The 14,510-nt window shown below is 44.4% G+C and overlaps 1 protein-coding gene across 1 annotated transcript in view; it reads right to left on the bottom strand.

Annotated features, from left to right (window-relative positions):
* LOC126534093 (fatty acid synthase-like) overlaps positions 1–14,510 on the bottom strand; it is a 183,329-nt gene that overhangs the window by 54,771 nt on the left and 114,048 nt on the right. Inside the window, exons 19-20 of the mRNA XM_072284047.1 lie at positions 8,808–10,038; positions 5,244–5,398 (exon numbers count right to left, since the gene is read on the bottom strand). Of these exons, the coding sequence (XP_072140148.1) occupies positions 5,244–5,398; positions 8,808–10,038 (1,386 nt within the window). The remainder of the gene's footprint in view (positions 1–5,243; positions 5,399–8,807; positions 10,039–14,510) is intronic.

The following is a 14,510-nucleotide window of genomic DNA, read 5'->3' as shown; positions in this document are numbered from 1 at the left end:
TATAGTTTCTGCCATTATGAGCATAGTCCTGGATGTAGAAGCGTTAGGCAGTGACCATAGGTTAGTGACGGCTAGGATTCACCTCAACTGAGAAAAGAGAAAGAGTAAAATTGGTCAAAAAGAAACAGGCCAGCCTAGATGCAGTAAGGGTAAATGCAGACCGATTCCTGCTGGCACTTGCAAACAAATGTGAATCCTTAGAACAGAGAGCTGTAGATGACGTAGAGGTAATTATTGAAACCTTATATAGGCTGGCTTAAGAGGCAGTTACTTAAGTGGTAGGTAAGGCACCAAGGCAACCAGTAGGCATGCGCTCCCAAGTAACAAATTACCTAATAAAGAAACGACAAAGAATGAGTGTGTCCTACTCAAGACAGACTGCCACAGCTGATCAAGGACAAAATAAGGGATAATCGAAACTGAAACGTGAGAAAGACTTAGGCAGCCATAAAAAATAGACGGAGCATGAAATTCTTGAGAAGAAAACTTGGCATAGACAAACCACGACGTATGCACTGAAACATAAGCATGGTAACATCATCAGCACTTTCGAAGGTATAGTAAAAGCAGCGCAAGAATTCTGTTCTGACCTGTATACTACCCAAGGAGCCACGATACCTCCATTCGAAGTAGTAATGAAGAGCTTGCAGAGACTTCTTCTATACCTAGCGATGAGGTTAGAAGGGCCTTGAAAGACATGAAACGGGGAAAAGCGGCAGGAGAAGATGGAATGACAGTCCATTTAATCAAAGATGTGGGAGACATAATCTTTGAAAAACTGCCAGCTCTCTATACAAAGTGTCATCGACTTTAAGGGTCCCAGGGAACTGAAAGAATGGAAACATTATACTAACCCACAAAAAGGGAGAATTATAGACCCATCAGCTTACTTCCCGTATTATGTAATATAGCACCAAGATAATTTACAATATAATAACGGCACTACTGGACTTTATTCACCAAAAGAACATGCTGCTTCAGGAAGGAATACTCTACAATAGATCCCATTCATGTCGCAGTCAGGTAATCGAGAAATCCCCAGAGTGCAATCACGTTGTCTATATGGCTTTCAGAGATTACGAAAAGGCATTTGATTAAGTAAAGATACCAGCATTCATAGAGGCATTGCGTAATCAAGGAGTACACGCCGCTTACGTAAATATCTTGGACAATATCTACAGAGATTCCACGGCTAATTTAATTCTACACAAGAAAAGTAGGAAGATACCTATAAGGAAAGGGGTGAGACAAGGAGAAATAATCTGTTCGATGTTATTCAGTGCGTGCTTGAAAGAAGTACTCAATTTATGAAACTGGGAAGGTTTAGGAATAAGGATCGACTGCGAATGTCTCAGCAACCTTCGACTTGCAGATGACATTGCCCTGTTCAGCAAAACTGGAGACGAGCTGCAATAAATGATCGGGTACCTTAACAGCGAGTGTAAGAGCTGGATTCGAGATTAATATGCAGAAGACAAAGATAATCGTGAATAGCCGGGCAAGGGAACAAGAGCTGAGGGTCACCAGTCAGCCTCTAAAGTCTGTGAAGGAGTACGTTTACCAAGGTCAATTACATACAGGGAACACTGATCATGAAAATGAAATTCCCAGAGGAATAATGCTGGGTTGGAGCGCATATGGCATACATTATCAGCTCCTGACTGGAAGCTTACCATTGTCAATGAAAATGAAGGTGCACAACTATTGCATTTTACCGGTCCTGACAGATGGGCTAGAAACATGGCGACTGACAAAGAAGCTTAAGAACAAATTAAGGACCGCGCAAATCGCGAAGGTACAAAGAATGCTAGGCATAACTTTAAGAGACAGAACGAGAGCGGTTTGGATCAAAGAACAAACGAGTATACCTGATATTAAAACTGTCATTAAGAGAAAAAAGTGGAGCTGGGCAGGTGATGTTTTGCGCCGGTTAGAAAACCGTTAGACCATTAGGGTTAGATAATGGGTACCAAGAGAAAGGACATGCAGTCGATTACGGCAGAAGTCTACGTGCGGCGACGAAATTTTGAAATTCGCGGGCGCTAGTTGGAAGTGGTTGGCGCAGGCCAGGGATAATTGGAGATCACAGGGAGAGGCCTTCTTCCTGCCGGGGTCATAAAATAGGCTGATGATGATGACGTTCAAAAACATCCGTGTCCATGCAAACATCCTGCGTGTTGTGCTGATGGCGTGCAGCCTCAAGTCCAGCGCTGATAATTGCAGCAGAACCCCCTGCGAAAACCTCGCGCTCGCTAGCTCCGCTGTCTATGCATTTGCTCGTAACCTGCTGTGGCTGCCACAATGTCGTACTAGGACCACTTTCTCATGTGAAGGTCTATTTGGCGCACGTGTCTGCGGCAGCCATAAGTAATGCAGTTAAGCCAACGAGTGAATTATATGCTATTCATATATTCACCTACACATCGTCCTCGAGGCTGCGAACTTGATTGACTAGCGTGGTGCTCGTCAAAAACAGATATCGCCGGTCTGTAAATTGCATTCGTTAAAGCATCTAAAGCGGACAAATGTATAAATATACAGCCTATAATTTTCTTGCAGTGTTTCCAAGGGTGTCGCAAAAGTAATACTCACATAATAACGATATATGGCACAGCAGTGTGTAATACAATTATCTTGTTGAATGTAGTTGTATTATTAAAAGCATTTTAAAGAACTGTAATATCATTTTCCATTGCTGATTTCTAATGTAAGCTTCGTAGTTGTATGTTCTGAAAATTCGCGATTTCTAACAATCTTTACAAATATAGTCACCTCCTAAATAAAAGATCGCTTACCAACAATCGCTAGACTACAACTTCTTTTAAATTCAACAAACCTCAGCAAACTTGGTGCAGTCGTTGCCGAGAAAAACAATTTCTCCTTTCCCATGTCGGAAGACGAGAGGACCCAAGTTAAACTTCCTCTTAAGATGCCAAATAAACTTCAAGTTGACGAGGTGATTATTATATCGCGAATTTGTTATAAAGCAGGGCATTTTGCAGCTTGTAACTTGCTGGGCCAATTTCCGACTTAAGACTAAAAGAGAGTTTCTTTCGATTATCCGCGCACACCTAACGGTCCGCAAGAGCACCTTCCAGCTGAAGAAAGGTTTCTTACAATGCTCACAACGGGTACGTATTCGAGAAACGAAAAAAAAAAATCCGAGCATTAAAGTCATGTGCACTTTATTTCATTGCATAGAAGTCAGTTCCAGGTGAAATCGCGAGAATGACGAATGAACTGCTGAAAGTAAAATAAGCCCTAGAACTGTTTGTGAGGGCTCAGGTGAAACACAGTGCGTTTTTGATTCCTCTAATTGCGAAGAAAGGCGCAGCCTTTCGTGGTTCAGAATCTTTGTTTCTTTTTTTGCTCTAGTCCTAACTGCACACTCACAAGCTCTGCCTCACATATTGCTGTACGCATCAATGTTGGAAAGGTTCATGCCATTCCTGGTCGGAAAGTGTATTCATGCGTTTTTAGAACGCGTCAGAAGATGGAGGCATCGTTAGCTAGCGTGAGTCTCATTAATGCCGGCGAAATCATGATATAGAGCGATACTTAAAACGGTCCACACAAATGAAATACCATACAAAGCGAAACAGTTGATACAAATGTGAGTTAACGCGAAGTTTAAGTTTGTCAGCAAATTCTGTGTGCAGTTCGATGGTTGTGTGGTGCACGGTTCATGGTATACCCACATCTTCGTAACCGCAGTTATATTGCCTGACCAAGTAAAGCTTTATGCCTTGACACTCTCAGCCCAGTTTGGTAGCACCCGGCCTGTGCAGGTTTATTTATTAACTGGGCACTCGGTGTGAAGAAAAAATTCAGTGAAGCAGTAGGACACACACACACATACTTTTGAGTGCACATACAGGGTCTTCTACAAAATATATATTTTTACACACGGGCTACAAGTGCAGTCAACGTGGAATTATTGCCCACCGACGAGCTCCTAGGGGAGGCGGAGATACTTCGCCGCTGATAACTTGACCTTCAGAAGACTAATCACCAAAAATGCTTAATTTACTTTTGCAGCGAAGCTGTATACCTCTACCGTCCAAGAAAAATTTCGTGTCATAAGCAAAAAAAAAAAAAAAAAAAAGAGAACTCCCCATACGTGAGCCGATCCCAAAGCTAGTGAAATAGCGGTCCGACCCATAGAGGAGGTGAAGCAGGCGTTAAGCACTGCCCTAGGTTGGCTGATCTTGAAGATTGTGCAATACCGGCACAAACCGCAGCAGAGGTGAAGCAGGCGTTAATCCGCTCCTCATACGTGGGCCTATCCCGAATATACTGCAATGCCGGGCCGACCAACAGCGGAGGTGAAGCAGGTGTTAAGAACTCCCCTACGTTGGCCCATCCGAAAGATAGTGCAATACCAGCCCGACCCATGGCAGAGGTGAAGCAGGCGTTAATGCATTCCCCATACGTGGGCCTATCCCGAATTTAGTGCAATGCCGGGCCGACCCGCGGGGGAGGTGCAGTTCGCCAATAAGGGGCCCACATACACAGCTTCGCTGGTCATCCTTCTTCACAATGTTGAAGGGCACTGAGATTTTTTTCATTAGTGCTTTATTGGCAGCTATATAGGTGGCGAACTTGAAGGCTGTCACATTTTAATGCGACCTCATTGTTTAGGGATCTTGAAAATCGAACCTTACTCGAGGTATTTATCATCAAATTTAATGCTAAACACAGGCAATATCAAACCCGAGGACCGCGGGCGCGCACAATTGGTGACCCGGCTATCATATCAGACCGAAACACCCCGTGACAACAAGCGGGAGGAGGTTTGAAACTGAACGTCTCAGCCAGTCGTGGAAATTACGGATACAACACGAACTGCCTGGTAAGCATGTGCCGCTGTGTGTCCGGTCCGGATTTGCCGCGACATGCAATTATTCAAACTTCGCCCCACACATGAATATCTCAAACGGTTATGGCATAAATTCTCAGGGCCTACAAGTTTTGATATAACCAACTGCCCTCAACCGAATAATAAAAAGTTAATTAGGGAACTTTGTTAGTTAGATATTTAGAGTAACTTAAGACGCGGCAAAGTATTTCCGCCTCGCCATGGAAGTTGTATGCGAGGATGACAGTCGCTTCACGGTCATGGCCGTTTTATGTATAACCTGTATGGTCCATAAAAAGAACACTCTGTATATAGTCAAGCCACCAACTAAAATTGTATTTCCCATAAAAAGTACTGCCAAAAAAATTAAATTCCGGCAACTCACACCACTGGACGGCCTGGTGCCTGTAGGATCCCCACTGTCCATCGCGGTAGATGTTCATCACAAGATCCTTCTCTATTATGTCTTTATATGCAGGGTTGGTAGGGCTGAAGTCGGCTACGCTGTTGACACCTTTCAGGGTGGCGTCAAATATACACCTGTGTGAAATAGAATGAATTTTGTGTTTGTTCATTATTATGAGCGACGCTCATTTTTGTCACTTATCATAGCAGGAAGGGTCAGAGGGTCTTTTAGCGTCTGTCCACTTCACCACCAAGATGACGTGAAGCCGTAAGCGGTAAGGCAGAGACTGATGTGCATACATGTTCTCTGCTGATAATATGCCCAGTAATATGCCGAAGTATGCGGTTATGCGTGCTTAATTAGAAGGTTAGTACTTGCAGTACGTCGCCACCATGTAGGTATCGCCAGCGCCTTATGAATTTAGAGAGCCGGAGTGTTGGACTAGACTTCGCAGTATTTCCTAACACCCTATAAGCCTTCGTCATGCAACCGTCAGCGACACCTTCTTTGTAATACAGGACTACTAGTGCTATGATTCTTCTTTTTTTTTTGGCTGGGTGGGCGGGGGGGGGGGGGGTTATTATGCCAGCTGTTGTTTTAGCGGCACTAAATTTTTAAAAATTGCATGTGGCACGTTATAACCATCGAGCTAAATACTCGATCAGGTGGCCATTACTTCTATAAAAAATAAAAATACCAGATTGCATAATTAACATAATTACACGAATTACTCCTTTGAGGCCCAAACTGAATGTACTAATTTTAGCCGGTGAGTTCACAAGGTGTATCCACTTGGGACGAATTCCCAGGACTACACTAGTTTCGAGATATGAATTTTTAAATTGTCCAAATAAATACCTTGTTATATCTATTTCTCTTCATTCTGTGTAACGTCTTTTTTCGATGTACGCTGCCACATCCCATCATTGCTGCAGTCTATGTGAAGCAGAGCCTTATTGAGGGAGAGGGAGACGGAGTACTATATACCGAGCAAAGGCAGAGGGTCCTCCAGCCTGCTACTCTGCTTAGGGGGAAAAGGAAGATAAGGAAAATAGGCAACTGAGGAGTAATGATGAGGACAGGCCGTACGATGCCATTATATATACGTTCGCGTTCGAAGGTTTATTGATAGTCTTGAATTTAGGCCTGTGTTAGCTAAGTATTCGAACTAGAGCCTCGATAGCTCGCTTTAGTGGTATGTCCGGTCAGTGGCCCACTAACCGTTTCTCATTGAACGGCATGCTGATAATTGGCGCTAAGGAAGAGATGAATGCCTGCTTTTCATAGTCATACTGAGGACAAACCACAAATACATGTAGTACACGCCTAAAGTACTCTGCACGCATTATAGTCTGGTGATTCCGCCCCTCGGATGCCAAGCAATACGGTGAAAACCCCACTAACAACCACTTTTAATATCGCGGGAAAATAGAGTTTACTTTCAAATGAAGTAGCATAGTTCAGCCACAAGTGGAGACAATGCATGGATGGACTGCCCAGAAAAGGTGGGCAACATGAACTAAACAGCGTTATTGTTTTCGTCGGTGTCGCTCAGAAGTGAAAAAAAATCGTAACGTAACGCATCAATTTTAGGTTCGAGCAAGAATATCGGCTCTTTTTAATGTTTTCGTTTTTTTTTTGTTTCCATACCCTGATTGTGCGTCTAGTCTGAATGCCTGAATCGCATCTAGTCTTCTGCGTCTGCGTGACAGCACAGCGTAGCAGCATGGCGGCGCCCTTGTGGTTGTGATTTCATTGCATGGGCGCTATGGGGAGCTTTCCCTATAGAGTAAGTTATATTAACTTTATGCCCCAGCCACGGATCCCTTGGGCTAACGGAGGTAACTGTCGCATGGCTTATTTTTGCGCACTGCAAGTGCTCTAATCGGTAGCGAGAGCCGGAAATACGTGATGGTCGCCATGAGTGGTTTTGTTTACACATGTGTTTCTCGGCGGTCAGCCAGAGATAATATAGCGCAGCATAGATGTAGTTTATGCGAGCGTTCAGTGGTTTGTGTTGCTTTGATCGCGCGATCCAGTGAAATAATTACGAGCACAACTCAACGGAAATATCCATGCTGCACCGTTGGGTGCCAGAACGGGCGTAGGAATGCGCCAGATGTTTATTTATTTATTTATTTATTTATTTATTTATTACCCACAGCACCCATTGAGGCATTACAGTTAGGGAGGGGGGTACCAAAGAAAAACAAGCACAAAATTGCCGGTTTGGATAAATTTGTGTAAGTGAAAAACATTTACTAAACCTCGACACAAACAGCCACGTTGCAGATGTCAGATGTTCTTTCGGAGCAGAAGACAAACCGGTGTTTCCGCTTTTGTGGCTACCCCCAATCCACACCAAAATGGTGGTCCGTTTTACTAGGATAGGCTAAGAGGCATCAATTTCAAATTGAAATATGGAGTCAAAATGCACACTGAGAGCCCGATTTTGCGCATACATACATAATTATTACCCCATTATTCTTAGTTAAAATACTAAATTGATAGTAGTTGAATGATCGTGTCATGTCTTCCATTATACTAAAAATCAAAGACCGATATAGAAGGGGTGGGGTACCTTCAGAGTAAGAGCGAACAGCTAGTAGCCAGGGTTCGGAAAGACACGCTGTTGAAGTGATTTATTAAACACTATTTTCTCTTTTATTAGTTTTCATTGCCGAGCTAAAGGGTTCAGGAAGCTCTTGGCCTTTTCCTACCACATCTAACCGTTTGAATAAAATTTCATGTCTTTTCTTATTTCTCCTAGTTGACGCCTTATCTTTAACCGCTTTCCCGTATTGGGTATGTTCTATCTTGGCGCAGAACAACTAAAATGCCTGGTCTCACTAATTTAGTTTGACTGAAGAGCACAGAGTACTCTCCTGAACAGTTGCAACGAAGCTAAGAGGTGAACTTGCGTGTTCGCCATGATTCGATTATGACAAAAAAGATTGTGCTACATGTGGAGGGTGTGCATGAAAATTCCATTCGTGGATTTCTTTCGAGGTTGTCGTGATATATTAATCAAATTTAGTTATCTTTTTTTTACCTGATTGCGTGTTTAGTTTTTTCTAAACAGGAGCCTACGACAGACGCCATCTCTATAATATTTTTTATTCTGGAACTGAGTTCAGTGTTGACATGAAGAACCAATTCTTAAATTGAGCCTTACCATAATTTTCCCATGCATATAAAAGAGCCAGACAAATGGAGAACTTATTTTACTGCGTGCGTACGCTAAGAAATGTGGCAACAAAAGATATATACCTACATCTATCTGGAATCCCGGTAATTTGTTTCAGTACCTTCTTACCACATAAGTTCCGACAGAATTGGCTTTGTGCTTTTTGCTCATTTATCATTACAAATTTGCAGGTATTTGCTAACTACTCAAAACAATTCCTAACAGCAGTTCTGTCTTGCTCCTTATTGCATTACCACTTTATGACAAGAAACTAGGATGTCCATCATAATTAATTTTCCACTCACCACACATTTTGCATCAAATAGACGGCACAACGTATTGTTGTGTGTACCTACCGAATGTGACGTCCACTGGTCTCCTTTCTTAGGCAGTTGGTTAAGCCCATGATTCCACTGTTGCCGGCGTCTTCTGCGAGCAGCCAGATGTTTTCTCCACTTGGCTTGCTGTCGTGTTCAACCACTTTTTCTCTCAGCGACTGCACCCATCTGAAGCTGGTATTCTGCACCTTGACAACCACCTGCTTGGTAGTGTCGACGTTCAGAGTAACTTTCCTGAACAGCAGCAGCGTCGATAGGTTATTCGACTTTCGTGCCACCAACCAAAAACCACAAGCTGTGAGAGCTTGAGTCGTTTCCTTTTCAGAGTAAACTCGGAAAAGAACACCGCTCACTTGCGAGAGGAGTGCCTCTGCCGCGGTCAATTCTGTGCGATGGCAGAGAATAAAGAATCCGTGTTCCTCGCACTGCGAGTGCGCTTTTTCAGCCAGAGACTCGACGTCAACAAGCGCACTCATGGTGCCGCAGAAAGCAATCACCAAGTCAGCCTTGGGCAGTTTTTCTGAGCCGGAGACCAAGGGATGGTCCCATGCAGCTACTGCCCTGTCTTCGGCAATTTGTTCCTTCTCGAGGTTGTTTGGGATGAGGCGTGCAACAGTATATTCAGTCTTGAGGTGCACATCGTACGTGGACAGCAGAGCTGACAACCGTGGACCCATGGCTGCGACACTCCTACCTTTGTCCGCGAACTCCAGCATACAAAATTTCTTGGAACTTGTATTTTCGAGCACCACGTCAAGGACATATCTTAGGGGGTCCTCTTCTAGTAGGCTGGTGTTCAGCATATCTTGCTCGAGAGCATTCATGGAGGAAAGTAGTGCCGATTTCAACTTGGAAGGCAGTGATTCAGCGGCGTCACCTTCTTTGTGGGCGTTAACAAGAAGCTGCAGTAAGCTTTGATTCGACGCAATGTTCTCGACGTACCAGTTTATCACTTCCTCTGGCACACTTATGCATTTGTGCAAAGTTTTGTTGGATTGTCTTTGCTGCTCTTCGATCTTCTCTAGGACGCGTTCGCTGATGCAGGAACACACGTCAGCATACTCTCGCAAAGAGTTCTCGCGATCGCGACTGGCAGTCTCATTATCCAGGTAAGGAACAAAGTGGTACCCTTCTACGATTGGCATCTGGAGCGTTGGGCGGCGCTGCACGCTGTTAAATTTCACGCCTTCCACTTCGGCGCCACCAGAACGGCGAACGTTGTGGTAGGAGCTATAGACGAGGTCCACTCCTGCATATAGAGTGGAGAAAGAATGCGGTTCACAAGAAGACCTTGTTTACTATCATTATATTTATTGTGTTTATTGTCTCAAAACAGCAAACAGATTCTCAGAAGCTCCGCACAGCAGGAATAAGGCTATTCTTGAACACCTAAGGCAATATTTTTCGAAAATGTTTGGTCGCAAGTGCTGGTTGCTATTGGCTTACCGCATGCGTTATTATTAACATTATTGGCAATGGTTAGTGTCTGCTTTAATGAAGGATTGGACGGGTAAAAACTTTATTTGAATATAGGACCTGATCGCTATCGTGAGCCCAAGTATACGTACCTGTTTGGATTGCCACCAGAAAGCGAGAAGGAGAATGACGCCTTGCTTTATGCATCTGCTAGTACAGTAATCAAAGTTGATCATCTGACAAAATAAGAATCTGATAGATTGGGAACCTAACATATCTAAAGTAGTCTTGAATAATATACGTCCCGCAAAGGTATTATGACACTGCTTACTATTAAGAATCAGTACATTCATGTATGAATTCTAGGGTTTTAAGTGCCAGAATTACTACAATTTGATTAGAAGGCCCGCCTTAGTTAAGGACTCTGGAATAATTTTGTCAATGAGGCGATCTTTACCGTGCCCTCAATGCACGGGACATGGGGGTTTTTGCATTTTACCCCCATCTAAATGCGGCAACCGTGGTCGGAATTTTATCCTGCGACTTCGTGCTAAACATCGAAATACCATAGCCGCTAAGCCACCCCGGCACTTCAATACATTCATTAACAGTTGTTAAGCAGACCAATATTTGCCGGGAAACCATGTGTTGTGTGCGCTCAAATTTGTTCAAGCTTTAATCACTAACCGAAGTTCGAGACAAAATTGTCGAAAAACATGCGGACGACCCCTCAATATCAATTAAGAATGCCCGCGTCACATAATTTCTTTATTTTATGACTAGAGCTATATATGAGCATAGCTTAGCCACCATTATCAGCACAGGAAGCTGCCCAATGATTGATTAGAGCATTCATTCAGCATTAGTTTGTTGACAGGCGACACGATCACGGCCTTAATAAAATGCACTGTCTACAATGCAAAAAGTTCGCGGTCAAAATGTTCGCACATGGATTGGGCGTACAGTAGTGTGATGTGAATGTGGTCACTGACGCCGGTTCATGTATTGTGTGAATATAATTGTGACTGGCCACAATTTATGTCCTTACGTCAGCCATTTACCAGCCACTCTACGTACATCAAGGCACTGCGTGGTTTGTGTGTTGTAGCTACTCAGGAGCCTGGACATTTCGTAACTAATGTTGCTTTCAGGTTCTAGGATTACTCTACTCGATATCATTGTCTCGAGCACTGTGCAGCGTGAAAAAAGAGAAGATAGGAGATCAAATTGTTTTCGCTCGGTCAGTTCCATCTGAGCCCAGCCTGTTATAGCATTCGTTTGCCCATGTCACTCTTAGAAGCCAAGTACTTCAACAACACCTGTTAAATTTGGGGGAATTGCATAAATTTTGAACGTCTAAACGTTACTTTTCGAAACGACACTACACGGCATTAAATGCGTGCATATGAAAAATAGAAAGCACACCATGCGAAGAAAGTGACAGCTTTGTCTACTTAGGGCTTCACAGTAGACAAACCGTCAGAAAAGGAAATGTTTGAACACCATGCGAATTTTATAAGATTGACTTGTTCGGCGAGTTTGTACATGAAGAATGCCAGCTATCAGAAGGGGAAACCAGAAAGAAGCAGGTCCCCAGGCACTGTAGGAATACCATGTAAGTTGAGTTTTCATTGGTGTTTACGAACAGTCTCCTTGTTTAACGACTAGAGGTGGGCGAATACAAACCTTTTCAAATATGAATCAAATACGAATGTTATTTATTGAATGTGGGATCGAATACCGAATAGTGAAAAGTAGACGCATCTATTGAGACAGGATATTTATTTTCATGTACTCAGGTACCACAACTTCGCGCACTAGTGTATAACGTAATAATGTATAGTAATGATATGCACTAAGGTATAATGTAATATGATCAAGTTTAAACACATGATGAGCTATTGCTAATTAATAAAACCTTCACGAACAGCTTCTGATCAACAATAAAGCATGGTTGTAAGCGAGCTCTCAAACAATGAATGCCTGCTATATGGGAATCTTTCCAAACGCTCTAAATAAAACGTTGCTATACGCAATCATAAGCTCCTAAAAAATAAAGCTGCTGAAAGACTTGTGTAGCGTAGACACGTGTAAAAAGGCCTGTTGCAAGAACAACACATTATTGTAGCGTAAAAGATAAAACATCTGCATAATTATACTACGAAAACAAAGTAAATTACAGACTACAAGAAAAAAACACTGGTTGTTATGTAAGTTTTCGCGGCAAAACCAAACACAAAGGTTGTATTGCCCAGGTTGTCTCTGCATTGTTTCGGCAACATTTATCGTTGTCACACTTTCTATGCTTAGCTATTCCTTGTTTAGCAAAATGAGAACAGTAACCCTACTCATACGGGCGGTTGTTGCGAAATATTGGGTTCCTTTCAAACATTCGAAAGTACATAATAGTTCTCGTTCCAATATGAATAAAATACTACACCCTGACTATTCGTATTCGCTTTCCTCACTGCGAATATTTGTCCACACATATTGAAGTCAATTTGCAAGCATAGAGCGCACGACCAAGTTGGACGCATTCTGCCAGGCAAACGCCGAGCTGACGAACTTGTGGCGCTGAAACATGTGGGTCACACGCGTAACAATGAAGTAATGACGACGAAGGAACGGCGATGGCTAATGACGACGACCGCATGACGACGCTACAATGGTGGCGAGGGAGGCGGGGCGATGTGGTAGCCTCCGAGACCATCGTTTATTTAGGCCGGCCCGCCATGGTGCCCCGGGATCTCGGGAGCGGCCGATACCGAGGCCGCTGCCGTCGAGCGTGCCAGCGTGTTCTCTTTCTCGCGCTCTATGCTCGAGAGCTGTCTTATTCTTCACTGACTCTGGAAGCGATAGTCGCGCCGCTACGGGGCCCCCCTCCTATCGCGAAGCACGAGTGAAACATGTGCAAAAGGCGCGCATTGTCTTGTGCGTTGCAACTCGGCGAGAAGAGTTGTGGGGTATTATTGGCTGGTTTTTGGCGCGCTGAGAGTTCAGGATATTGAGGGGAACAACGCTGAAGACGGTGTCGTCGAGACAGATGGAACAATGGCAGTGGCACTGGTAGTGTGGCTGGTAGGGGCAGTGGCACTCGTTGGTATTGTCTGGTTCCGGCATCCGACAGCGATGCGCCAGGCAGCACCGGTATCGTAGGTTGTGACTGAGGCGATGTTACAGTGATTCTGTAGTGCGCAATCACGACCTGCCGCAGATTCTCGTAGATTCCCGGGTCTGTAGAAGTCGTAGCTCCGAAAAGGACCGTTTGGCAGCTCTCGACTTGCATCGTGATGGTGCAAGTGTTAGTCTCTCACGTTGTTGAAGTGGAAGTGATTCTAGAGCTAAAGAAACCAGATGGCAGAGGTGGTCCTGTAAAAGTTCGGCAGGCCATGTGCCCACGGAAGGTGTGAGCACAGAACATCGGAGGGTTCGACTGCTGCTGCTTACGGCGAAAGCTCGAATGGCGACAGCACTAGGGTTGCGGTGGTCGCTGAAGGTATCGCGAAGGTTATGCTTAAGCAGTCGCCGTGCCTTCAAGATTGAAATATGCGCCTAGTGGAGTCGGTGGGAAAGCCTCCGACTCGGTGATGATTAAGGGAGCGCTTAAAGAAGGAGTGCGGCGGGCTGTAGAAAGAACTTGAAGTGCTTGCGTACGGCCCAGTGAATTCATTGGAAAGAGTTGTCGCGTAGCTGCCTTTGAGGTGGGGATGAGGCTCACGAACACAAGTAGAAGTTTAATTCCAGGGCCGGCGCGTGGGCTGTCGATCGGCGGGGATAGACGCAGGCGATGGGGGACAAAACGCGAAGATAAAAATTACATTATGCCGCTTGAGGTGCCAAAACAATGGTCTGATTATGAGGCACGCCGTGGAGTGGGACTCCGGAAGTTTAGACTAAAATTACTAGATCGGCTTTGGCCAAGTAGTGATAAGTGTCTCTCCCTTGCGGCTCGCGTCAGCCGCCATTTTCTCCCTAACGCGCTCCGGAGCGCGGTTGTACACGCGGTATTCACGTGAACGGTATGTATTTGGAGTCACGGCTTTGCTGAGAGAGGCAATAAAGAAACGTGGCAAATTAGTTAGGCACTGAGAAGAAGATGAAACGTGCCAGTAGTGCGTTCCAGCTCTTATTTACGTGCTGTTTTGTCATAGACGGTGTGAGCGGTGAAGCTACGCAGTCGTGGCTGCGGCTGCCTAGTTCGCGAGAGAACAGTGCACTCGCGCATCTTTGTTCCGCAGCTTTTGTGTGCAAAACCTCAGATAGCAACTGGAATGGCCGGCAGCGTCTTTTATTTTCGTTTTGTAG

This window comes from Dermacentor andersoni, chromosome 8 (genome assembly GCF_023375885.2).
Source record: "Dermacentor andersoni chromosome 8, qqDerAnde1_hic_scaffold, whole genome shotgun sequence".
NCBI lineage: Eukaryota > Metazoa > Arthropoda > Arachnida > Ixodida > Ixodidae > Dermacentor > Dermacentor andersoni.
Note: the sequence above shows the minus strand (reverse complement) of the source record. Positions and strands in the feature narration are given on the sequence as shown.